The sequence below is a fragment of the Amphiura filiformis genome, chromosome 16 (genome assembly GCF_039555335.1).
Source record: "Amphiura filiformis chromosome 16, Afil_fr2py, whole genome shotgun sequence".
Taxonomy (NCBI): Eukaryota; Metazoa; Echinodermata; class Ophiuroidea; order Amphilepidida; family Amphiuridae; genus Amphiura; species Amphiura filiformis.
Genome location: NC_092643.1, coordinates 54,257,314 through 54,285,061, shown reverse-complemented (window position 1 = coordinate 54,285,061; position 27,748 = coordinate 54,257,314). Strand labels below are relative to the sequence as shown.

Here is a 27,748-nt window from a genome sequence, read left to right as displayed (position 1 = left end):
TATTCCAAGATGCTTAATCGAAAGCTACTGAAATTGAGATTGCAGGACAGTGAGGATTTCATAGCCCAGTTTGAAAGCCACTACTACACTATTCTGAAATTGAAAGTTCATGTTCCCCTGTGACACACTAGCATGCATGCCTGTAACTTAAAGTGGCAAGTTTTCTAAGTCAAAGTCTGTTCTTTTCTGTTTTTTGAAAGAAACTTCCAGATTCTAGGAACATCTGACCATTAAATTAATGAAAATTTAGCTTCTAGAAACACTATGAAACATCCAAAATTGGCCCTAAAGCAAATAAATTGAAAAGCTTTTTGCTGAATGTACATTCAAATAGCCAATATTTTAGGGGGAAACAAACTTAATTTTGCAATTATGTTTGATACCCCAATTTCTGTGTTTTTCATTTCTACTCAAAATCAGTGATTTTTCCCCTTTCCATAAAATAGAAAACTTGCCACTTTACTGTATCTTGTCCCCTTTCAATTCCTGAAGTATAAAACTGCCTCCCATCACAAGAAGGGCACACCTGACATGACATAATGGATTATTTTGAGATAATGGACAAAGGCTGAACATGCTTAGTTTGCACCAACTTGTACATGTGTTTTATATGTTATACATGTGATATCCCAATGCCTAAACCTTCAGGTAAAGGTGAAAATTCAATTTTGACAAAATGTCAGCTGTGCCCTTGTGTTGTGAGAAGGCAGAAAACCTTAACTACTACTTAACGTCGCCTCCCTCTACTTCTACTCCGACTACTATGACGTCGATTGCGACTTCTGCTGCGACTGCGCTGTGCTTTAGCTGCGCGTCGTTTTGCCACTTCCTCATCTCTCTTTTTCTGTTCTTCTTCCTGTTTTTTCCGCAGTTCTTCATCCCTCTTTGCGATTCGTTCCATTCTCTCCTTCCTGCGTTTCTCGTATTCTTTTTGCCGTGCCAAGGCCTGTAAGTAACAATGTGAATTCAACAGTGCGTTACTTATTCCCAATCAATTTGATGAATAAAACTGCATGAGTGCAGATCATTTCATGTATGTTTGACACAGAGAGTCACAATGACAAATTCAATCTAAAACACATGTAGAATGATTTGACTTGAACCTTAAGGATACGATACATGATTTACCGACAAGTGACTCATTTCGGGATGCGATAATGAATTTTGAAGAAAAAAAAGTTTCCACAGGGTTCGTTGGGACTCGAACCAGCGATTCTAAACTTCCGTCGATTACGCGTCTAGCGCTTTACCGCTCGTCCACCGTGGTAGATGAGCGGATGAGTGTAATGATAAAAGATAAATCTCATAATGCCATCTTTAGCCTTTTGTTTACTAAAAAAGACGCGCTTTTGTAAAGATAGATTAGCCGCTTTTATGCATAAATAGCACTTAACGTTTGGGAAAGGTTTCAAACAAATAATAAAGACACTGATGTGATGATGAAATTGGATAAATCGGGAATTATCTGCGTCGCAATGTTTTGTTTTGGTTTTAGGAATTTGACCTTAAAATTTACGACTTCATGACATTATCATTCGAAATCAACAAAAGATATTTCAACACTATATGTCCTCATTCTTTCTCTAGAATGTTTTGTACATGTATGTGAAATAGCTTCAACAATGGTTCGCTGCATAATGGTAAAAATAGCCTTGACCTAAAAAAAGGGCGAGAGGTACCATATTTACTGATTCAGGCTAAATTTAAAATTGATATAAAACGTTTGTTTTTTGATCGATTACAAAAATTAATTTATGTCGTATAAAGAAATTGTATCTGGCGTGAATTACACCACAGTTTTTATTGCTAGGGCTCTTTGACTTCTTCAAATAATTTTTTAATGATATTTGAATCCCCTGGCCCTCTATAATTACGCACAAAAGATCGAGTCCCCTTAAAGGAGCATAAACTGCTGGTCCTTTTCATACATATGGTGTCAGTGATGGTGTCAGTCATTCCAGCTTTGCATTATATTGATTAATAAACCTACTATTCATTCCATTATGTCATTTTGAGTGAGCACTTCCATCACACTATTTAGGCCTACAATATGTAAAAGAGGCCCAAAATATTCATCCATCATCATCAGTGTGCCATATGTTTCAGACCTAATTTGCATGGGCAGTTGATAATATCACAGTGTGCTTGTTGTAAACTCACTGGGTGGGTGCTTATAGCAGTGTTGCCAAAACTTTTGACTCGCTAGGCCGCGGTAAAAGATTCTCAAGTAGCCCAATTTTTTAAGCTTCCAAAAAAGCGCCCAATACCGGATATTTGGGCGGATTTACCCAAATTTAGAACGCATATCGCCCAATTGGGCGGAAAAGCACTTTTAAACTTCCGGTACTCACTAGGAAGTTACTAACCCATCAATAAATGGTCACACAACCCATTGTAATTGCAATTTGGAGCTTTTGAGACTCAATTTAACCTTTATAAATCGGCCACAAATTGAAAGGAAAATACATGAAATTACTGCCGCGGCCTGACACTGTCAAAAGTAGCCCAATTTGAGGCAAGTAGCGGTATGCTTTTTTGAGTAGCGGCAAGTGATCGCCAAGTAGCTCAATTGTGCGCCTAAGGCGGGGCGTTGGCATCACTGGCTTATAGGGGCATGGGTGGTTAATGGAATGAATCCAGAACTTCAGTTGAACAAAGACACCTTAGTTTTAAAGCCACACATGTTTGGATTGAAATACCTCATACTGTGACTCAAAGATCTAAACGAGTATGGAAATTATCATCCCACTTTTGGTGCAAGATCCTTAGGGAATTAGTCAAGATTAATCTTTAGTCAGTTCGTCTGTGATGAACTAACGTGACAGAGAGGGCCTCTTTAAGCAAATGTTGTCGAAGTACTATACTATGATCAGCTCATAATAGGCGGGACTCGTAGCATTGTCGATTGATATAGAAAGGCGTGCACACAGCTAGGCACAACACCTACGCGAATTGTGCTTTGTGACTTTGCGTATACAATTGCGTGATTGACACACGCTTACGGTAGTTGGGACTAGTACCAATCAAGTATTCATCATGCACAACCCACCTGTTCATCTGTGAGTGGTAACCAATATATACAAGGTGTGGCTTTGGTCTTCTTGAAGAGGTCATCTAATAGCTTGGCAGGAGGCTCCTCTGCTTCTTCTTTGGCTGTTAGCAAACAGTAAAAATAATGACATGTTATGTTATGTCTGGTTGAAAATACTTCCCCATCTTAAATTTGTAAGTGAAAATTCTAATCATCTAACAGTAATTGTGGTACTTATATTTTGAAATATAACCAAGACAGTACCATAAGGCTGAAACTATTGATTGCCCTAACAGGAAAAAATAGGGTTAGCAGTATTTTTTCCCTAGATGTTTCAGTAGTTGAATGTCTGAACTTTTAATGGGTTCTATTTGAAGTTTCTTTCATGTTGAACTAAGAGGAAAAAAAAGAAAACTTTACAAACATGTGATGCCTTTTGCAGACACAATACATCATATCATATAGTCAGAAGATGTGACTAATAGTCATGATTATGACTTTAGTCAAAATATAGTCATGCAACACGAGAAAATTCAACAATAACCTTGTTGAATTGTGGGCACTGTTTCCTATAATTATTCGAAGAGAACAAAGAGGTCAGGTATCCATTTCAGGGGGAGGGGAAGTTTCAAATGGAACTGCCTAATAGGTTCATTCCATTTGAAATTCATATGCCCTCTGTGGAAGATTCAGGTTGCATCTTTCTTAGGTGTATGAAATTCAAATGGAGATGTTTACTGTGCTCATTCCATTTGAAATTCATACTCCTTCTGTGGAAGATATTTCCAAAATCTTCCACAGGGGTAGTGTGGATTTTAAATGGAATAGCCCAATTTTTAAGCTTGAAACTACAATGCAAAGATATTTGTTTAATCTGGCTTACCCTTTTCCTCCCTTTCCCTTCGTTCTCTTTCCCGATCTCTTCTCCTTCGTTCCCTTGATGGACTTCTCTCCTTGCCTCTATCCCATTCCCTTTCTGCTGGCCTTGCCCTATCACGCCTTTCCTTGTCCTTTTCCCTCTGCAGCTTAAGTCTTTCTTCCCTCTCCTTTTCTCTTTCTGATTGTCTTCTTTCACGTACAGGTCTTTCTTCTCTCACAGGTTCTGGTCTTTTCTTGGCAACTGTTGGTCCTCTGAATCTTTCCATCTAGAAAAATCAACAATACAATCAATCAATACATCAATAGTATGAGGACAGACTTAGAACTTTAAATCTCACAACTTTGAAAACTAGAAGGACTTATCGTGGATGTAAAGTGGATCTGTTTAAGAATGACAATTAATGTATTGTTTTCAGGCGCAGCCATCTATCAATCGCCTGATAGAACATGGGAGATACCATTGTTTTCTTGTAAATTGTACAGTTTCAAGTGTATCAAATCTGAAAAAGATATCAATATAAAGTTGTACCAATTTGTAGGCAACATACTAACATTCCCATGTATAATCATGCTGTATTTTACGAACCAAAGTTATAAGATGGAGGTTAAACTTATAGAATGACCCTCGTATACAGGGAAAAATGGGGAAATTAAAAAAAAATATAGGGCTGCTCTAAGTACTGCCACTCATCCTCACAATAAGTAAATTACCTAATCCTTAAAAGGGATAATATATCATTTTGTTGGAAAGGGAAGGGATTCAAATCACTGCATCTGATCCAAAGACTTCTGTATCCAAAGGGCAACCACACCTTACCTGATAAACTTTGATGAATTTTGATAAATAAACAATTATGAATTGTAAAATACACCCAAGCTGAAAATATATTCTTTCTTGCAGAGTGAAAAAAGAGAGAATTTTTTGGACGATTGTCATTACTTTGCTTGAAAAGGTCCGTCACATATGGTAGGAAATAAATGCGAAAGGGTACATTGCAAAATCCCTACCCAGCAAGCACAAAAATGTTTATAAAACGTCATAAACATGTTGAAAACATTTTAAAAACATTTCATATGAAAAACACACCAATAATGTTATTGTAAAATATGGTTTGAAAAACATATTTGCATAATAACATTAAGATTGCAAAAATGTTTTCTGAAAGTCTTTAAAATGATTTACTCTTTATTTAAACCCGACATTTAAAGATTTTTTGGGTAGGCTGTTCACGTCACACTTACTTCGTCTGGTGATGCAAATTCCACAGTGAGATTCTTAGGGTTGCTGCTGGGCCATTTGGTGCCATGCAAGCCCTCACGACAGGCCTCTGCTTCGTCCTCAGAGATAAACTGAAATGTAGTCATCAATTATTGCGGATAATTAGAAGTGTGAAGTAACTTTAGAAATAGTGGTTAAGGTTAGCAACTATTTTAAACTGTTGCAATTTGGTAGTTCACATCATCTTGCCAATGGTAGTGAGCTTTGGCAAAAATTGCATTGATCATTTCATAAAGTGTGTGTAGAGGGATTCAAATATCACAGATGCTCTTGTATGTCCTGTGGTTCTTGAGTTATGTTGTAAAGAGGGCTGAAACAACAACACTTTTGTAAAACACACATAACTTATTCACAACAATAAATCAAGCAAGTTTTCAAAGTATATGATTTGTAGAATGAACTTTCACCAAATTTTACCTACATTTAATAAAATATGACCGTATACGACGAATGAGCTGTAAATTCCTCCCCCGGTCAATTTTGTTTATTTCGTGTTTAGAAAATATATATCATAAGCTTTAAAATGTTATATCATTTGACTTCAAACGATATCCAGAAGCGGGGTTATGGTTTGTTGAACTTTGCTCCTTCAACAAAATGGTACCTTTTTTTGTTTCTACATGTGTCTCTTTTTCCACATTGCTGGTAATAAATATCAAACAGTCATAATTGGTGGTCATTTCAAATCATCCCCAAGTCAATGAGGCTCAGGATTCCTGCTCAGGAATGTCCTCTCATTGTTAATTGTTGGTTATACATACCTGGACAAAATACAATGCTTTGAAACCCCCCCACTTGAACAGGATTTAACCAAAGCAAACAAAGACCAGAGCTATTAAGAATTCTATACACATCTAAGGCAGAAGCTTATTATCCTCTTCAACAATAGGATTATTCACTGGTTTAAAAGGTGTCTGACTACCAAAATGAGATACATGTAGCACCAATTTGAGGTACCTATGAATACGACCTTCATGCACATTTTACACTGAAACTCAGAATACAATTTAAGACATTAACGGCTCATTCGTGGTGTACAGTCATCGGTCATCTCCAACCTGTCTTTAATGCCTGACTCAAAATAAAACATAAAAAAAGCAATATTGTTACTAACAATAGTAAACACTTACAGCAGCAATGCAATGTGATTTGATGTTGTCTATCCAGAATCCATCTTCTTCCTTGAGCGTACCGTACCGTCCCAACAGTTCCTTCAGCTGATTCAACGTGTACGGTCTCACCAGGCCTCGTATGTGTACGTATGCATTCTTAGGTTTCCGCGCTGGTGGTAGCTTTTCTTCTACCCGGACTGGTTCGTCTATGGGGGCTGTGATAACTGGGCGGTGATTCTGATGACGGGACGTTTTTGGGTGGCTCATCTGATGATGGCGCTTGAATGCGTGGAGCTTTCTTCTTCGCTGGTGGTTCATCTGGAATATAATGGACACATATTTTGGTATGGTTAGAACACACATGAAATTTCCACTATAATCTAATTTTGTTTTTCCTTTTCCTTGTGCTTTTAGTTTCTGTCACAAATTACTTAAAATTGTGTGTTGAAATTTGCTAACAAAAAAAAAAAAGAAGAGAAACAAGCATATTACAAATACATCAGTAAGTCGCAATTAACAGAATTACTACAACACAATTTCCTGTTCTCAACACCAGTGTTCCCGCTTAAGGCCGTATGGCATGCCATTGGCACAAAGTTTTCCAGGAAGAAATAGTAAAAGAGGTTTTCAGTCCAACTTTACCATTTATTGAAATTTTTAATCCAAGCCTTGGGTCAAAAATATCAATGCATGGTTAAATCTTAGATGGAACACTGCCCTACATCTTTAGAAGCAGCTTATTTTGTGTTTTGTTTCAGCCAAATAGGAACAATTATTTTTATTGCACTCTTGGCCCACTGGACTCTTTTTGTTATTGATATTTTGCCAGCTGTCTTCTGCTGATTTTCTTTATTAAAAAAAACTAAGAAAGTTTCAAGAACAAGAAAAAAATAGAGATACAATAAATTCCATATGATCTCAATTTAATTCAAGTTGCAGAAACAACCCTGTTCTTCTGCCTTACCTTTCTTTTCACTTTCTTCAGTATCTTTCACTTCTCCATCGCCTTTCTCCTCTTCACCCTTCTCTTCCTTGACCTCCTCTTTCTCATCCTCTGCTTCCCCTTCCTCCTTATCACTAGCTTCTCCATCTTCCTCCTCCTCCCCACTGGATGATTCAGCTGCCTTCTCCGTCTCCATCCTCTCCTCTTGCGACACCTGGGTGATGATGCGTGTATCCATGGTGATGGTTTGCTGCTGGGGAGAGCTTTCTTTGGAAGTATCTTCATCTGCAGATGCTGGTTGGTCTTCGTCTTCCATCACAGGAGCATCCAGTGGAACCTGCTTGATCTCCGGCATGATTTCCTGGAAAAGGAAAGATGAGTATCAATTAGATATATTAATTGGTCACTTGATTTCAGTGGACGCAATACATTTACCGACAAATTTACAGTTGAGATACTTTGTGCACAATAATAATAATAATAATATGGAAATTTATAACACGCAAGTATCCATCAAAGCGGCTCACTGCGCAACAACAGGAATATGACCACAAAGGGGAACATGATGAACAGAGCAAGATAAGAAAATATACAAAATACCATATTAAGAAAAACATTCTACACTACAAGTCATCAGCAAAAGCCATATTAAACAGATGTGTTTTAAAAGATTTAAGAGTCCAAAGTAGTACAGTTGGTAGATTGTTCCAAAGTTTAGGAGCACAAATGACAAAAGAATGGTCGCCAAAAGAATTGTTAGATCAAGCCTCAAACAACTCATACAAGCCTTAATAACTCATACAATGTATTTGCATCGCAATTTGCACTAAAAAATTCACCTGTTGTAATACAACTTTCAAAGTGGTATGCAAAGCTGTGACACAATTTTTTAAATAATAATTATTACTGCACTTAATCCTCACATGTTCAAACAACGCTGCACTGCAACTTCAAAAGTTGTGTTGTTAGGGATATTAGAATTGAGAAATACTGTATAGAGGCAGCTTACTCGACAGAGGGCAAAGGGACACAACATCCTGTGCAATTAAGTCAAGTAAGTCAAGTCTAGAAACACCACCAGCAAAATTCAAGATTGCGGTCGCGCATTCAATCGGACATAATACATCGGTAAAAAGGAAAAAATACTGCCAAATTATGACCCTTTTATGGAAATTAACAAGAAAAGTGAAAATTAGCAGCATTTTCTGCGTATCTTTTGAACATCATGATGGGTGATGCTTTGGGGCAAAAATTATCATCTGACACCCATGATTTCCATCCTCAACAGGACACATTATGGGAATTACGGCCATGGAACAATGCCATCACTGGCTTTCTGCTTAATGTCACCCTTGTGTGCAACTTGAGTTGTAGTCTCCACAGCAGCCAGTTTGGTTCCGCTCCTCCACACAAACAGTCTGCCAATGATAAACAAACGGGTGCTTTTTGATTGGCTAACACTTTTCCCATGACGTCATCCAGCACAACTTCAAACAAGGCTTTCAATTGGTTAATTTCAGATTTTGTGGTGGGAGCGGAACCAAACTAGCTGCTGTGGGAGACTACTTGAGTTTGTTCATAAGCAGCTCCACAAAATAATACCAGCAGTAATGTGCAACAAAGAAGAAAACAGAAGCCAGCCAACACTGGGTACCAACTACATACCTTAAGTATATCAGTACTAATATTGACTGATGACTTCTGTGTTTTGGTGCTTCCCCATCGTCGTTTCCTGGATGTGGCTGGTTGTGGTGATTCCTTGTTTGTTTCTGCATCCCCGCTAGCATTTTCCTTGTCTTTGTTCCCTGGGAAAATGTAATTGCTTCAAGTTAGCACATAAGTGTATTATCATGTTTCCAAAGGCACAAATAAGCTGCTATAATTTTTGTTAAAATAACTACATTTCAACACATGCAATGTGATGAAGCAAGTGTTTCCTTACAAGAGGTTTTTGTAGGTCTACATTATATCATGCGTAAACAAGGACATATGCTACTTTCTGAAAAACTCTCAAGGTGAACAAATTTCTAGAAACAGTTTATACCAAGCCAGCTTTTCAAATGAGAAGCAAACACATTATAGTCTGTATACCTTTCGCAAGTCAGTAATTTAGATATTTTTTTTAATTGTTACTTAAAATGTAATGATTAGAAGTATATAAAAGTATACATTTTCAGAAAGGAAATGATGCAAAGAATCCATCTAGCATAACAGATTCCTGCGAAAATGAACAGTTTTTGAGAAATCACAAAATCTGATTTTACTTTGCTGGCTCGAGGAAGGTATATGGAGTACATGACGTCAGTCTGTGCAACAAATTTGTCTCTGGTTTGGTTGAAAGTACAACCACTTTGAGCATTTGATTGCTTGTGATTTTAGAATGATTTTTGTTAATGGAGTGCAACTGTGCAACAAAATGAGAATAAATGTTTCTTCTTAAGTTTTTTGAAGGCTGATGCTGAAGGAGCATGCCTTGTGTTTCTTGGCAATACATTGCACTCGTACACAGCAGCAATACAGAAGTTCTTACGTCCAATAGGTGTTGTTACTCTGTGTATTGCTAAGAGTGTTTTGTCCTCAGATGATCAGGTAAAACAGGGTTTTTTTATCTCTAATTTTGTCTTATACCTTCTAATGACAATCGTTTTGTCTTCACAGGTTTCGATGTGGACACCTTACGAGCTGGTTTGATCACAGTAATTTTCACCCCTGGAGTCTGTAAGAAGGCAAGGGACAGGAGACAACCAACAAAAAACATACAATATGAAAAACAAACACTGGCTAAGTTTAACATACTTACATTGTACATATGACAGTTTGTTTTAATGAATATTTTTTAATTGAAATTCCTTCCCCATCTGACCCAATAAATGAAGCTGATTTTTCATTGAGCATTTACCATTTTCGTTTAAAATGCAAATGTGGAACATGGTCAAAGTAGATCAAATAGTATTATGTCTTTTTTTTCAGGGCTATTGAATTTCCTCCTGCGCTATCAGAAAATATGGTTAAATAGCCCAGATGGCTGTCAGGAAATGGTCCCTTATTTCTACCCCTGGTAGTAGTTTGATACAATGTCAAAGTTAGTACCGAAGTAGAAAAGAGATAATTGTAACAATATCGAAATATCAAGACATATATCTGTCCGCATCAGAGGGCACACGCCAAAAAGTATTTTGATTAAAACAATTGAAAAAAAAATGACAGCACTGGGGATGTCAAAATTTGGAAGTAATATCATAAATTCAGCATACTAGTTAAATTAAATTAGCAAACTCTCTTGATATTGATGGTTTCACTTTTTGTAAGATGCATAAATTGCAACCCCTGGGTATTTTTAGAATCAACTCACAGTGAAAACCATGTAAAATCTTGAACATGTATTCATATCATTTGAAAATTAGCTTTCTGTTTGGCCTCTCATTACACAGTGATGTAACAGAGGCACTTGTTCAAAACCTGAAAATTACAGAGCGCTTTAGTGCGACATTAAACATTTGTGAGTTTGTCCGGGGAATATGCTATGGTACAGGGTTTCACCCCACATCAAAAAGTTAAACATTTTATTTGAACAAATCCAGAACTTTGTTTATTTATGGCCTCAGATCCAAATTTATGTGAAAGTAGGGCATCAATCTGGCATTATAGGACAGTTTTTGTTACATTTATCAATTTTAGCATCTGTACTCTTCATGTGCACTACACTGTATCTGCTTTTTTCACAGAATGTGTGCTCCTACTTAGTAATTCAAGCCTGTTAGAATCAAATGTCTTTCTTTATTTGTACATGTATGGGCGTTGGGCGTCATGCAGGAGTATTTAACTTTTGATTTTACCGCCAATGCATCGCTGATATTCTTGGTATTTACCAAAACCATATTCAAATTGATAAACTTGGAACAGATAATGTGGGAGGGGGCTGTGCAGTGGCTGCACTAGGCAATGTTTTTCTTGCCCCCCCCCCCCGTACGAACTCAAAATAACAAAAATTTGCACTTTTTGCAGCAATTTTGCACAAAATTAGTTGATTTTGCACCCCCTGAAATTCACTTCCGACCACCCCATGCCCAACGATAAAAACTCCTGGCACTGCCACTGGGGCTGCGGGGAGGGCAAGAATGATGAAATTATGAAACTTATTATGTATTGGCTGAATGGATTATAAAGCAAACTGTGATAGAATCAGCAGTGACATCATTTTTGTCAACAACTTTTTTTACAAACTGAATTTTGTCCATTCTTGACTCAACTTCAAAATTTGATAACTTTCAAATACTTAAACAAAGGTTTTCTTCTTATTATGATCAAATTTAGCCTAAATCAGTGTTGCTAACTGAAGAGGAGCCAACTAAGTTCCAGACATAAAACAGACATATTGATCAAAATAGAATTAAAATGTTTGATTAAAATAAAATCAATGATGTCACTGCTGAATTATCATGTAGTTATTCTGCATCACAAAACCTTTGAAAGAACAAAATGGTTAGGTTAGAAATCTGAAGAGGTCTTGGACAGCAGCTGTACAGCAGCTGTCATAACAACAGCTTTATTAATGTAACCTCAGCAGCTCCTCATCTAGCCTGGTATATTCCCTCTGATTGACTCGGTTGGTATGGCCTGGTTGTCGTGGTAACACTAGTAGTCATGGCAACAGACACTGAAAAAGTCAGGGCGGGTCATGGGGCAGGTAAACTCGTAAACAGTTAGCAGAGTGTCCAACACACAGATGATGCAGAGTCCGAAACATTGACAGCAACTGGTTTTGTATTGATCAGGTTCACAAAGTTTTCAACAAATCTTGAAGCGGTATCATATTTTTTGTTGAAGAACGTACATGTAACAAACGCAGTTGGTAACAGTTCTCATTACTTTTTGTAGGGTATGACAATGTTCAGTTCCATTTGAAGAAAGTTTGTAACATTCTCAGAAGCGTTCTCACATTTTTCGTTTGTTGTAACATTGAAGAGCATACGTGTAACAAACACCGATGGTAACAGTTCTCATTACTTTTTGTAGGGTATGACAATGTTCAGCTCCATTTGAAGAAAGTTGGTAACATTTCCAGTACCGGCAATAATGTTGAACAACAGCAACTATAGGTTATGTCTTGTAATCGGCTCACGAGTAGAAGCATAAAGAGTTCCTTGAATGAAAAGCTGTATCACAACAGCAACCAGTACATTTGGTTATATTATCGGCAAAAGTTCATTATGTCATGGCATCACTGCATGTGCATATCATGTTTACAGTTCCACACAAAAATATATCAACGTCCAGAACTCATGTAGGATTTTAAGTTCTCATAAATGACAAAGACTCAAATGAGTACTACGAGTCGTAAAGTGTTCATAATCGCTATGATCTAGGTTCGGTAAGCTGGACTTAACTAGACGTCTGCACAGCATTGGCTTAAGAGATATAGCCAAGTTCAATGGCAGTTCTGTGGCACATGATTAAGCAGTAGATGATTCTGAGGTTAGCAAATTCTGGTACTTTCAGCTTCACTGCAAAAGTTTTCGAAAGTTTCATAGTACTGCATGTTGTCGCATTCATTTTCAGTTGCTAAATGTATCATGACGACGGGCAGTGCGAATCGTGAGTTAACTGCATGTGAATGTTTTTGCATAAATATGTCCATTGCAATGTTGTATAGTCTACTGTTTGAAGTTCACCTCATATTCAGTTCAGTTCAAAATTTGGTTTCCTGCATATCTGTACATTGCACTTTGATTTGTGTTTGTGCAAGTTCAGAACTTACAGGGTCTTCAAAAAAGCACATTTGGTTCATTTGCTTCGTTAGTTCAATCGTCTCATTCAGCATTTTCCAAACTTTTCACAATGACTTGTTTTACAGTTTTAACGTTGTGCGTACAGTTCAATTTCACAATTTGTGTACACATTGCCTTCCAAAAGGCAGCAGTCACTTTTGGTGTACTGTACAGTTTGTAACGTTGCAATTCACAGTAAGTTAACATGATTGTGTATCCTTTGCAATCGGCACATTACTGGTCTTGTAATCTTGCGTACTACACACTTTGTAACGTTGTGCAGTTTGGTAAGTGTCATAATCATTTCTAACACGCACATCCCTTCGAAGACAGCACATTATTGACGTTTGTGCTCTTGCGTGCTGCACATTTTGTAACGTTGTGCATTGCGTTGAGGTTGCACTCTTTATAACAGTGCAAGTGTCCGATTTGATCCTTCTCTGCTCATTCATTCAATCAATCAATAGGCTAGGCTAGGACATCGGGGCTAGTGGGCACTATTAAGTCATCCAGGCACAAATATACGTTGGAAATGGTCAAACGTTTCTGCTCCCATCTTCCTGGTGTTCGCAGACTTGATTCTTGGCTAGTAAAATAGTCAGTTATACATGTCAAAACACAGAACCTTACACCTTCTGAATGAAATGGCAGTGATGTTTGCTTTACAGTTATCTAAATCCACTCCAAAATCATTTCAAAATCACTTCAAGGTGATGCTTAATCTTAACAGCTTTTTAACAACTTTTTATATTCTAAGATATATGGTAAATTAATTTAATGGATATCATGTGTCTTGACTCTTGAAACAAATTCATCAGGATTGTTCATAATTTATTAATGCAGAAAAGGTTCTTTTTCATATCCTAGAAATCTGGTACCTACTCAGAAATATTTTATTCCTTTCAGGAATATTGATCACTCTGCTGTGGTGTTTCTAGATGTTTGATAAAACAGCAACACTGTTTGGTGTTAATAACGTTTCCAAACTTCCTGGTTGCTGTTTGATGATTTGAAGATGAGAAACCAGGAAATTCAGAAACATCAAGAAGACCACACATTGCGTCAAACATCCAGAAACACCACAACAGGTCCAAATTACTTGGATCTGAAAAAGAACCCTTTCTATTTTAATAAGGCTATCATGTGACAAGAAATTCTAATATTGCACTCACAGTCATGTGGGATCATCTCCCCACTTAATCCAAACAAAATACAGATTTTAGTATCAGGTGGGAGCTCATAATTTTTCTCAGAACTCCAGCAAAATTTTAAGACTGGAACGTGTTTCATTTAGGTGGCATGAACAAAACCACATGGTACTTTGGAAGATACAACCCCGGAAATTGTGTAGCATTCATGGGCTACTGTGGTACATGTACACATTTTTGCTTCTAGAATCCAAATCGCTGGAGCAATTAAACTCTAAACTTGGAATAAGAATATTTGGGTGATGAGTCTCAATGTGAGGTACATGTAGAACAAACCTGCAGTGGCCGCCCACTTTTAAACCCAACATGAGCTGTTATTTTTTAATACTTTGACACATGAACTGCTAAACCAAAAGGTTACTTTTTGAACTTTTGGGTGTAATGTGTGAATTACTGTTACTGTTAGCATCACCTTTATATTCAAATTATTATTCTTCATTTAAAAATTTACAAACTTTTCTTGAAGCCAAGATGTAACATTATGTCGATATAATTTGAGGTAGTATCATTTTAATTTTGCAGACAATTTCAATTTGTTTTTTGCAATGCAATAAAATAATCATCTGTTTTTTTTAAATGGCAAATGCTGCTACATATCAACACAGAAGGTGTAAAGATTTTATAAAGGGAAGGAGTTGTGCTATCTTCTTTATTAATTATTAATTCCATTATTGCTTTCCTACAACTTTACCTTGTTGCTCAATATAAAGGTTATTCCTCATTTTGCCAGGGTTCATACCGATTTGTAGTGTTCGACACTACACACAGAGTGCCCCTCATGTTCTGTTATTGTGCATTGACACATTTTTTTGTGTTTGTGCAATGTGTATTAAGGATCAAATGCTGAAGGCACCCAAATAGGCATGTATCTACCAGATCACGGACATGTGACATCGCAGGAATAACCTCTATATATATAGGTCGTTGCGTCAAATATTCAAATTGACAAAACTTTTAACAAATTAAACTTGGTCAAACTTTCAAAAACAATTTCAATTAACAATAAAATTCATTCAACTCCCCTATACACACATTTTACGTACCAATTGAAAGAAATGTCACAAATTATTGATCTTCTATAGGAATGTCTACTCTATTCTAAATAATTCTCAGACAGTACTCCTTCCCCTTCAACAAATTTTGACCCAGAGTCACATTTAAACTACACTAAATCCCAAACACATTGACCAAAGTATAACTACGACTACAAACATTGTGTAAACATTCATGTACCTTTTCAATAACAGCACTTTCAGTGCTCTTATCATTTTGGGTGTCCATATCACCGTTTTCAACATCATCTTTGCCACCTTCTTCCACATCTGCCTTGTCCGTTGCCATGGTTTCCTCTCCTTCCTCCCCCTCCTCTTGGTCAGTAGTGGACTTCTTTTTCTCTGGGCTATTGGGTATTTAAAGCCATAATGTAAGATTTGTTCGAAGAAATAACAATTTGAATTAGTGAACATATATTATGTGTATAAGAATATGAGTTTCAAGCATCCCAAGTATATTTTGAGTCTGATGGTGAAAAAGACATACCGCATTGGGTTTTAAAATCTTTGTAACCTTGAGATATGTTTTTTTCCTTTGATGAAGGTACCAGATGAATCAACCTTCCTTAGATGTGCTACTATAAGACAGAGATAAAAGGATTTTATCGCATCTGACGTCATCTATCAATCAAACTCGAGCATGGTTTGTTTACAAGTGTCGTGATGAAGACTTGCTGAACGCGGCGGTATAACAGGGCGCCTTATTGTTCAATTTGCACCTTCAAACATACAAACCATCTCAAAAGTTAGGTCTTTATAGTAGGAAATTTTCTTTCCAAGGCACCATGTCAACAATCCTAGAAAAGTTGCTTTTTTTCTTGTAAAAGTTCGTAACTTTTCCCTATTTTCTGCTATTCCTTTTCTCCGACCGGCACCAAATAAATCGGCTTTCCTTTTACGCGCTATTAACGTGTGTAAACCTATCAAGGATCGTAACTGACAGTGACATCAGACGCGATAAAATCTTTTTACCCGTCTTTCATTATATTACCAATCACGGGCTGCGGGAACCAAACTGGTCTTTAGTCTCGGAGTATATACAACGCGAATGCTTTGTACACAAAAATATTAACTTCTATGTTTAACAAAGGCTCTTAACCCTTTTGTGCTTCAAGTAGTCCATGAATGGTCCTGGACTAATTTGTCCACAACATACTCTGTGCAAGGACTGGTCATTGGTTATAATTTGTCAAATGAACTACCCACCTGTCCTTGGCTTTCTCTTTATCATCAGTTGTCATGGATACGTCCTGCTCAGGTGCAGTATGGTAGCTCTCATCATGGGCTTCCTCTCCTTCCGATTCCACATCTGAACCATCTTCTTTCTTCTTCTGGTAGAGAAATAACAAAATTTTACGATTTTTGAATAAAATGTTTGATATGGTAAGATCCAATCATGCCAAAGATTGGAATTTTGAGATTCAGACCCGTTGGTTCTTGTGAAGAACTGACCCGTTGGTTCTTGTGAAGAACTGAACAGACTCGAAATTCCCCTGGACAAGGATATGAACTACTTATTGTCTTTGTTACCCGTACAAGAACACAGGCTGCGATGATGTATTGTGGTGTCTACTTTAACAGTGGTGACACTGGTATGATTGTAATGAACTTTGACACAAACTGTTTTTATTTATTGGTTTCAAAAAGAGAATTCCTGTAAATTTACATTTTAAACAAAGTTCTGCAACTTCAGTTCAATTACTGTATACCCCAATAAGCGCCCACGCAGGGTATTTTCAATTTGCTAAAGGGTACCATTAATGTTGAAGTGACTGATAGACGTTGATACAGTGAAATAGCTTGAGGATTTGAAGTCCTGTGTAAACTTGCAATACATTTACTGCATCAGAAAAGCTACTAGATTGTCTCGGGACCATATAACTAATAAACGGCCCTTATGAAAAAATAGGAAAACAAGGTAAAAAATAAGCAAATAGGTGAACAAGGTAAAAAATAAGCGCCCACCCAAAATGACTTCCTAAATCGCCCTGGGCACTTATTGGAATGTATACGGTACATTAAAAAATTGTAAAATATACAAATTTTTGATTTTTTGTTTTCAACTCACCTCAGCAGATTCCTCAGCTGCTTTGATCTGTTCCATCTCCTTCTCTGGTGAGGGCGATTTTGTCCTGTGCTTCCTAGACTTATGCTTCTCACCGTCATCATCTTTAGCCTTCTGACTAGTGTGCTCTGCAAAACGACGCGCTCGCTTGAGACGCCTACGCTCATCTTCCGTCATCCGTTCCTCCTTACGCTTGGCTTTATCGGCTTCATCCTCTTTGCTACTCTTGTGTTTGTCTTCATCTTTCTTTTTCTCTTCCTCCTTTTCTTTCTTTCTCTCTTCCTCCTTTTCTTGCTTCCTCTTCTCTTTCTCAGCTCGACGCTTCTCTTTTTCTGCTCGTCTCTTTTCTTTCTCGCTTTCCTTATCTTTACTTTCACCTTCCTTTGAATCTTTCTCTTTTTCTCCTTCCCCTGTATCTTTCTCTTTTCCACCTTCCCCAGCAGCTTTCTCTTTATCCACATCTTGGTCATCTTGAGCTTCTCTTTCTAATTGTTCCTGAATCCTCTTCTTTTCCTCTTCTAACCTTTCCAATTCCTTGTCCGCTTTTGACTTTTCCTTCTCATCTGTTTTATGGCTCGACTTTGAACTCCACCGGCGATGCTTGTGCTTTGATTTAGATTCCCCATCTTCATCTTTACCTTCTTCGTCCTTGTGTCTAGAATGAGATCCCCATCTACGATGTTTGTGCTTTGACTTTGAGTCCTCGTCTTTATCTTCCTTATCTTTTTCATCATCAACTTTCTCATCATCCTTTTTAGCTTCCTCATGTTTGTGAGTTTTATCGTCTTCCTTCGTTTCATCATCTTTTCCTGCCTTCTTCTCCTCATCGGCATCATCATCATCATGTTTACTTCTAGAATGAGAATGTTTGTGAGATCTTCTCTCATCGTCATGCTCTCTATCTCTCTCATCATCCTTCCTCTTCTTATGTTTACGAGACCGGTGGTGATGACCCTCATCTTCATCCTCCTCCCCATCTTTGCTTTTCGAATGAGAATGCTTATGAGACCGGTGATGTTCTTCATCTTTATGAGACTTTTCCTTTTCCTCTTGGTCTTCACCTTCTGTTTTGGAGTGTTTTCTACTTCTGTGATGATCCCTTCCTTTCTCACCATGTTCCTCTTTGCTCTTCTTATGTGGTGAGGTCTTCTCAGTTTCTTCACTTTTCTGCGCATCTTCCTTGTCGTCAACATCCATTTTCTCCTGCTTTTCTTCACCTTCATCTTGAGTCTGTTTTGTCTCTTCAGTCTTGTCCCATCTGCTTTTCTTCTTTGGCGATTCTGATTTTCCATCTGCTTCTTTTGATTCTTCTTTTGAGTCGCCTTCAGTCTCCATCTTTTCTTCACCAGTATCTGCTTGCTTGGATTCCTCATCATCACCTGCTGGTAAATCCCATCTTCGCTTTTTCTTCATCTTGGATTCTTCTTTGTCTTCTCCCTCTTGCTCTTGTTTTTGTTCTCCATCATCTCCTTCAGCTTCCCCAGTATCTTTCTCTTCTGTTTCCTCTTCTTCATTTTTCTCTTCCGATTTTGTGCTCGACTTAGAATCTCTGTGACTTCTCCTGCTCCTTCTGCTGGGTCTTTCTGATTCTTTCTCATCTCCTTTTTCAGCTGAAGCAACATCTTCAGATTTTTCTTCAGATACCGCTGCTTTTTCCTCTTCAATTGCTTCCTCTTTGCTCTCCTTATCAGCAGATTTGTCCTCCTCAGTAGACTTTACACTGGACCTAGATGATCTTCTCCTTCGCGAAGACCTTGTCTCCTGATCCTCTTCCTGCTCTTCATTACCCTTCCCACTGGAATCCCAACGACGTCTAGATTCCCTTGGCTGTACCTCTTCCGTAACTTCCAGATCGCTGATCTCCGGTGGTCTTTCTTCTTGAGTCTCCCCTTGGCTGTCCTCTTCACCATTGTCTTGCAGAGACAGGACAGGTGGCTCACCATCTTCCTCTTCTGATCTGGTTCTCACCAAAGACTGACCTTCTTGTGGCACAGGGGCTGGGGTACTACTGTCTTCTTGACTGTCTTGGCTGTCCTCCGCTTCCTCCTGAGAATCATCTAGAGGTAAAAAAATCACACACAAAAATCACAATTAAAAGGTAAAGGGTGCTTTGTAACTTCGGAAAAGGCGCTTTTTCAATGTTGTAGCATGTAGGAACACATTTTCAGAAAAAAATAAATGATAACCAATTTCTTCTTAACATGTCTGTTCACCACTTGTAACAATTTTAGAAACAAAATAAGGGAGCAAATAAGAAAAATAACAATAATATTTGAAAATCTCCAAAAATCAGTGAGTACGGGGACGATATACACATTATTTATTTTACTTGGCCTTGGTGGTTGGGTGCCTCTTCGGTACAATAGGGTGCAACTTGCTAGACTTGAGTCCAGTCCTCGTTTACGGACAGTGTTTGAATTAAGGAAAAAATAACAGTTGTCCCACGGACAACCAGGTTACAATTTCTGGTTGTCCGTCTAAGTTTTTGGTTGTCCGTACTTGGAATATTACCATATCGACTTAAAGGGGCATTTCGTGATCCACAGCCTCATCCCCCACTTTTCCAAAAAAGTTGAGATTTTTACACCACTGGATACCTCTGGCTACATAATGTTTATGTACCAAATATTTCTTGCAGATTAATTCGTTTAGCAAAATATCGCAAAATTTGAATTTGAAATTACAACACATTGTCTATGGAGCAGTGTAATACACATAATCATGCATAACTCGCAAACGCAAAATCGGAATCAACTGAAATTTTGGAGATAAGCTTTTTTCGTGGATATCTACTGAAAAATGTCATAAAAAGAGGATGCTAGGATCACGAAATCCTCCTTTAATCGACTAAAAGATACACGTACAAAGGTGAGTTTTGGCTACAGAGTTACGGTTGTCCGGCGGACAACCGAATCAGTATTTTTGGTTGTCTGGCGACTTGTTTAGTTGTCCTGGGCGAACGGACAACCAAAAATTCGAACGCTGTTTACGGAGCTTAGGTTATGGTTTAGGGTTGGGGTAGGGCAGTCTTGTAATAAGACTAGTAGAGTTGCACCCTCCGCCTCTTCTTACCTTGTGAATCCCTCTATGTTTCAATGCTTCCTGCTGTTGCTGTAAATACTGCTGTATGAAAGTATTGGACCCAACAGCTTCATCATCAGCAATCTGTAAATCAAAATGATGAAATGTAAGAAAAAAATTTATGGCATTTAACAGCACCATCAAAACCTGCTAATTCAGGGACTGTCTTTTGGAATTTGGGGGGGGGGGGGGTATTTTCTTGAAAATGTGTGTTTTACACAAAATTAGGTTTTTTATTTATAAATATTTGATTCTTCTGGTCCAAAATAATTTTGTAACATATATTCTGCATGAATAATTAAAAAGCACCTTTAATTTTCAAAAAAGTATTTCTGAGAGCTCATAGCCTTGATTAATCCTAACCAAGCCAACCATCAGAAAGCTCAATTCACAAAGCATCTGCATCGCTGGTCCCATGTGATGCGATTGCTTTATCTTGCAAACAGTCGGAATTGTCTTGGTCGCACTGACGTCACACATGGGAAAAAAAGCCTTCTAAAACTGTACGCATGTGCAGTTCCCCTTCCTCGAGCTTGTGCAAAGGGGGCAATTTCCCAGATGTCCAACCGAGTGAATGGGAACAGAAAGTTTGTAGTAGACCCCCCCCTCGTAATGGCCTCAAAATATGTCCTTTAGCGATTGGCAGTCACTTGCCGTGCCCTTTAATGAAGTTGCCGTCGGTGCCCCAGCCCTGCCCCTTCATTATAAAATCATCTCTCAGACTGTTTGTGTGTTTTTTCTTCGCTAGAGAAATTGCCTTGGTGCCCTTCTCAAATTGTCAACAGTTGCCATGATGCCCTCTTGAAATATTACAAACTGCTGCGCTGCCTTGCTTTTTCAGTGAGAATCCAAGGCAATTATCAACTTGCCCTAAAAAGTTGCCATGCCCCTTCAGATCCTTAATTCGAGGGCTGCCCCCCGTGGCAAGGTACCTCAGTGCGCTTTCCTTTCCCCTTGTCAAAAAGCAGATGGGGCATTAGGGTTATGCCTTTGTCTCAATGGTTAACCTGCCGCCATGTTCTTGGTTTTGTAGGAATGGGCGCCAGTCCGTACAAGGCTTATATTAAGCAGGCACCCAGGCTTTTTTTACCCCATGGTTGCCCAGTTTTGGCTCCTGGTGTGTCCAATATTTTACACTACAAACTATAGGACCAGGAGCCATTTGGGGGATCAGGAGCTCATTTAGCTCCTGGTCCCGAGTCCGTACTACATAAATTTGTACAAAAAGTGAAAACAAGTTTACTTACATCTTTGTTGGGGGCTCCCTCTACGACTGGGTTTTGCTGCTGCAAATCTTCAAGGTATAGTTGCTGTGAAAATGAAGAGAATGATTTGAAAATGAGAGGCTTTCGATCATGTCATCTGCTGGATGCAATGACTTGTGAGAATACGTGGACGATATAATGGAAATAGTGCAAAAAGAGTTGACAACTCACTGAGCTCATCAGCTGAGTACCTTAATCAGAGTGACCCCACTGAGATAATAGAATTTACGTACATGAGAAAGAGCACGAGGGTACAATACCATTTTTGGACACGTTAATTGTTCGTAAGCCAGATCACAGATTTTCATTTGTTAACCGAACAATGAGGGATTGGAACTTGTAACCTCCCTGACAACATAACATCAACATCCTGTTACATCCAACCCGCAACACTTTAAAACTGCCACCATTGACTACCTGTGTGTGCATGACAGTGGTCATGAAGCACTAAGTTACTGCGTGCACCACACCCTGCTTGTGACGTGTTATCTCGTCAAGGGAAGTTGAGCAGTATTTACGAAGAAGAAGAAAAGCTAATGGATTTAAACTAACTCTAGCATAGCCATAGCCAATATGGATTACTTTAAAATTAAAAAATAAATGTCAAGTGAGGTAAATTTTCAGTCTTTTTCCTTATTTCATTTGATTTTGTAACATCAAAACGGTTTTGACCACCACTTTGCAGCGGTCAAAACTAGGTGGTTTAAACCTGGCAGGGTTTAAACTAGGCCTGCTAAGAATACGCGATTTTGGAGGCCAAAAACGCTACTCGATTTTCCAAAAACGCAAAAATCCGCGATTTCCGCCAAAAAGCATAAAATCTAAAATAAAATTTTTTTTTTTTTTTTTTTTTTTTTTTAGCGATTTTGAATTTTTTTTCATGGATTTGGAGAGTCCCTGGGCCTAACATCAAGTGCTACCATCATTAAAAAAAATTTGAAAAAAATTAAAAAAAAAAAAAATTAAGAAAATTAAAATATAAAAAAAAAAAAAATAGCGTTTTTTGAAAAATATTTTTCGGATTTAGAGAGTCCCTTGACCTAGAGTGAAGTACTGCAATCATTTGTGGTTGATTTTAAAAAAATTGGAAAAAAGATACAAACAAATTACAAGTTTGTATCCAAATGGGACCGATTTGTAACTTGTGTTCAGGGTTCACAGTTTGCTCTCAAATAACCGGGTCCACTTTTTATGCTGGACCCATTCAGATCCCATTTAGTTGAAATTTGCGGGTCCCAAATTGATTTTTGTGGGTCCAAATTGTACTTATGTACTGAAACTTCAGAAACACCGGAAATGTATTTTCAGTACTGACATAAACGATAAATATGAAAGTATGCCGAATTCGGCACCCAAATCTTACCAAAGTCGAGTCAAATTACTGGGTAAAAAGAGACTTTCCGCGATCGGCCGACTTTCACATAAAGAACTACAGTTACTACCTAATAACATGCACTACTTTAATCATCTAATTATTTGGTTATTTTGTTATATTTGCTCGGTTGAAATATAAAACTACCGGCTACCGCAAAAACGTGTTTTCGCGATGTCACCAGGAATGATCCTGTTTTGTTGACAGTATTATTGTAACATAATATTTGCACGATCCGAAAAAATATCGCAAGTCAACCTCTTCCACAGTTCCCCTCGTATCACTGATAAAATATCTGTGCATGAAATAGCGATGAGCTGTGTATCATGTTGCAGCGATATTTGTAATTGTACATGTATGTAATTTATGAATGAAAAGTTGTTTAAAAATGTGCTGTGAGCCGATTGAGAGCTGGGTTATCGCACAACCGGGTCGCACAATGACGATCTATGATGACATTTTCTATTTCTTGGATGGGATTTTTTCCGGGTCCAAGCACAGCCTGCTGGACCCATTCAGGTTACATAATCTTACTTTTTCCGGGTCCAGTGAGTTCAAAAAGCGTCCTGGACGCGAAAACGCGATAAACTGTGAACCCTGCTTGTGTTCACTGCATAGTCTATTGAAGATATAAAAATGCATTGGTTTTGTACACAAGTCCATATCTTAGATAAATTTTGAAGTGAACACAAGTTACAAATTGGTCCCATTTGGATACAAACTTGTAATTTTTTTTTTATCTTTTTTCCAATTTTTTTTTTTTTTGAATTTTTTTATTTTAATGATGGTAGCACTTGATGTTAGGTCCAGGGACTCTCCAAATCCGCCAAAAAAAAATTAAAATGGCAAAAAAAAAAAATACATAAATTGCGGGCGCAAATAACGCAATTGCGTATTCTTAGCAGCCCTAGTCGGACATTTGCATATCACGGAAATGCTTCCGGGGAGGATATTGTGCTGGTCTGGACTCACGTAAACAGTAAATATTGGTGAATTTACATTGAAAAGTAGTGTGTTTGGCAAAATTCTCAAAATTCACGATGGACCACCAAAATCGCGATGGACCCCCAAAATCGTGATTTTTTGTGTCCTACCATAAGGCGTGTGAAAGTCGATTCCGAGTTTATCGTCCCCCGCCCAGGCGTCACTTTTTGGAAACCAAAAACACCCGCGTCAAATTTTCAAAAATGCCAAAATAATTCATTAGGTCCTTCGCACTTGATAATGCTTTCTCTCACATTTAAGAACAAATATAAAAAAATATCAGTTGATAATTAACATTTCACACTTAGAAGTTTAAGAAATTAACATAGATGATAGAAATTACTGGTACATTGGGCATATATACAAATGGGGATGATTTTTCTTATTTCTAAATTCAAGTACTAGCCCCTCCCCGGTTATAAGCCCACCCCCATTTTTAAGTGAAATCTGCCATCTAGGGGGGTGGGCTTATACCCGAGTGGTTACGGTAGTTTCCTGTTTACCGCCCGCGTCCAAAATTGAAAATCTCAAAATGATTAATTATTTTATTTCTATTTCTAATTTTCTCCTTTAAAATAACTTTCAACTACTTCTACTTGCCATTTTCTGACTTTAATAATATCAACAATAATGCTGAATGAACAAAGAGTAGGCCTACAACTCCACCTTCACTTATTTATAAAATCAAATATTGTTGTGAAATAATTAAATGCCCGCTCTAGTCAAAAAGAGTCAATAGTTGCTTGTAATAGTTCAAACTAAATAAAGAAAATAAAAGATAATTAATAATTAATAATTAAAAGTCACCTCGTCCCTTTTTCAAAATCTTTAACAGGAAACTAATAATCAAGTGCGAAGGGCCTTATTTTCAAAGTATCGGTGTTTTCACCAGTTTTAGCAATTGGAAACATATATTTTTGTTTGCAAAACATATAAATTCATAACTTGGAAGCAAAACCAGGCTCTTTTCTAACTTTTCTAGTCCCTACCCATATAAAAACCTGTTTATAAATAACATGTATGAGTGTGGCTTTAAATCAACACGCATTTTAGGTCAATAATGAAAACAGAAGAAAAAAAAAAAAAAGAAAAATGAAAAAGTCACCTCACCAACCCGGGAAAAAAAAGGGACGACAAACTCGGAATTGACTTTCATGGGCCTAATGGCATGCAATTGAATTGCAATAAAAAATTAAAAAATGCAATGAAACGTTTGCCAATTGAGAGATTGATTGACTGATGCCCTGCCATGCACATGATGCAGCACTGGATTTTCGCACAATTAATGACGTCATTTTAATGAGCGGCGCTGTTTACGATCTGCCTTATTTGGATAGCTATCTTCCTTGGGGCAGTGCTAGGAAATTTGCATAATTTTATTAATTTGGTAATAAGTTTGATTATTTATGCGGTACCGGTAGTACGAGAATGAGGAACCCATACCGCACTTAGCTCTGCTAGTACGGTATGGGATGATCTGTATGCAGAAAGCTAGTGCAACGTAATTTCAATTAGAGCTTGTATGAAAACATACAAGGCTCCAGAAGCTTAAATAGCTGCATGTTTGTCATAATATTAATTACACGGGTTGTTGTACTTCTTACCTAAACGTTCATGTTTGAAACTGTAATTTAAATTAATACTCCATTATGAATCCAGAAAAAAATCAATATTGATTGGTACACGATCCAGTGCAGGTGAGTGTCAAAAATCCCCGGAAAATAAATTCAATCACAGCAATGACTGAGGGCAGTCCACAGAATTAGAAGTTTACTCAGTCTATATGTTTTGTGTGAGCACTGCGTCACTTGAATTTTAACATACGGGATTGGAGACTACCAGCTAAAAACTTGGTCAGGTCAGAGGTTTTAAATTGAACAGAATTGTGATTAGTGCCGTAAATAAGTTAACATGTAACAACTTTTCCCATGCACTTTTTTCATCTTTTGTGGCGATTTTTGCATACAATGCAGCATTATGGTTCTTTATAAGGACCTCTAGATTAGTTTGATGAACAATTTAGACCAGAGTGAGTATATATGTGTAATTTACAGACAAATCGATGCACTTAAACTGAGATGGCTCTTCGGTGCAAACTTAAAATAGGGCAGCATCAATAACAAAAATGTCATAACGATAAATGACACGTCTGTTTTACCCGTTTTTTTAAGTTTGCCTTGCGAACTACGCTACGGTACCGGTACACAGTTTTGTTTCGACAGTAATTTGATCATAACTTCACTTTGCAATACAGTAGAAGAGTGATTTTGGTGTCAAATTGCTCTGAAAAGTTCTCTCTTCCAAATAACAACAATTCAGGTTAACAGAATCAATTTGAAATTTTTATGCCTGTCCCTATTGTAGGTGCAAAATTCTGCATGTTTGGCATTACATTACACTGCATAATAATACGGATTTTATAAAGATCTGAATCCCCACTTACTGCTTTCAGCCGCTCAATGAGGGCACTTTTGTTTCCGTTCGTTGCTAAGCCTCTGTTCTTTAGTTCTTTCTTAAGATCTGTTACTCTAAAAGAAGAAATTGGTTTGCCATCAAGCATCGCCTCGTCTCCTGTTTCCGCCATGTTGATCAGGAACAAGCGAAATTCGGAATTCATCGGCACACATCGGCAACCTCCGGATTTTTAAAGGACAAGTCTAATATAATTTTAGGGGTGTATTAAACTTTTTTATCCAAAAATAAGTCAATAGAGCAAAATTATTTATAATTTTGGCATATTTATATAAAAGGTTCTATTTTTACATTTCAAAATTTCAAAATATGCCTATTTTTTCTTTTATTTAAAATTATTATAAAAAAGAAAAGCAGTAGGGTAAACCTAATGTCCTTTACAAAAATGTATTTACCCAATCAATTAAAGAACACGTTATCAAAACTACAGGTGATTTCATGCAATTGGATCTAATATATTCTACATAAATTGAAATATTAAGAAGAATAAAAATACAAAATACTCCTCACACTTTGTGATTAAAATAAATATAATGCTATATATGCAATTTTTGTGCTTTAAAACACATTTAACAAATTAATTTTAATACTTTCAAGTAACTATGTTTAGAATTCTTTGCTCCAACAGCACTACTATGGACATGAACCTGTAATAGTCTCATTTGTTACCATTTTTATGTTACTCAGACAGACTGTCCCATGTAAAGTCATATTGGATCTTATTCAGGACATTTAACGCGGCTGTGTACTCTAGCCATTGTTTCTTTCTCAAAATTGAGTTTTTATGATATGTTTGTACCTTGTTATGTTTTTTATAAATACAAGGAATGAAAATCCAGATTTGTAAACTCCAACTGCAATATTTTAAGGATTTTATTTCACGATTCCACTCGTGTTTGAAATTGAAAAGGAAAGAAAATCTTTGTTGTACCAGCAAGGTACACGCGCGCAACAACTCATCGCATTGCGTATCGCGCAATTTGTTAACGCACAAATAGGGGACGCATACGCGACGCTTATCTGCATGCGCGGCGCATCGTATGGAAACATCACGGAAGCACTGATTTCACAAAAACCTAGTGGTCAAATGGCTCCGTTTTAGCTGATAAAATGTGGGTTTTTTCTTTTTCTTTCCCCCGATTTAAATATCAAGTTATGAATGGATTTCGCTCAAACTTCTCAAGGGGCTGTGGATTTACCCGATGTTCACGTAATATAAGTTACAAAAACGAAAACT

At 37.4% G+C, this 27,748-nt stretch overlaps 1 protein-coding gene across 1 annotated transcript; it reads right to left on the bottom strand.

Annotated features, from left to right (window-relative positions):
• Nucleotides 1-417: 417 nt before the first annotated feature.
• On the bottom strand, nt 418-26,643 carry LOC140136197 (uncharacterized). The gene is given in 16 exon segments (XM_072157908.1): nt 418-946; nt 3,050-3,153; nt 3,915-4,176; nt 5,153-5,260; nt 6,320-6,505; nt 6,507-6,619; nt 7,266-7,605; nt 8,910-9,049; nt 9,873-9,960; nt 15,454-15,619; nt 16,479-16,603; nt 17,341-19,394; nt 20,410-20,413; nt 20,416-20,502; nt 21,666-21,728; nt 26,483-26,643. Coding segments are annotated over 16 exon segments (4,200 nt in total). The 5' UTR covers nt 26,624-26,643; the 3' UTR covers nt 418-727.
• Between the last annotated feature and the right edge of the window lie 1,105 nt (nt 26,644-27,748).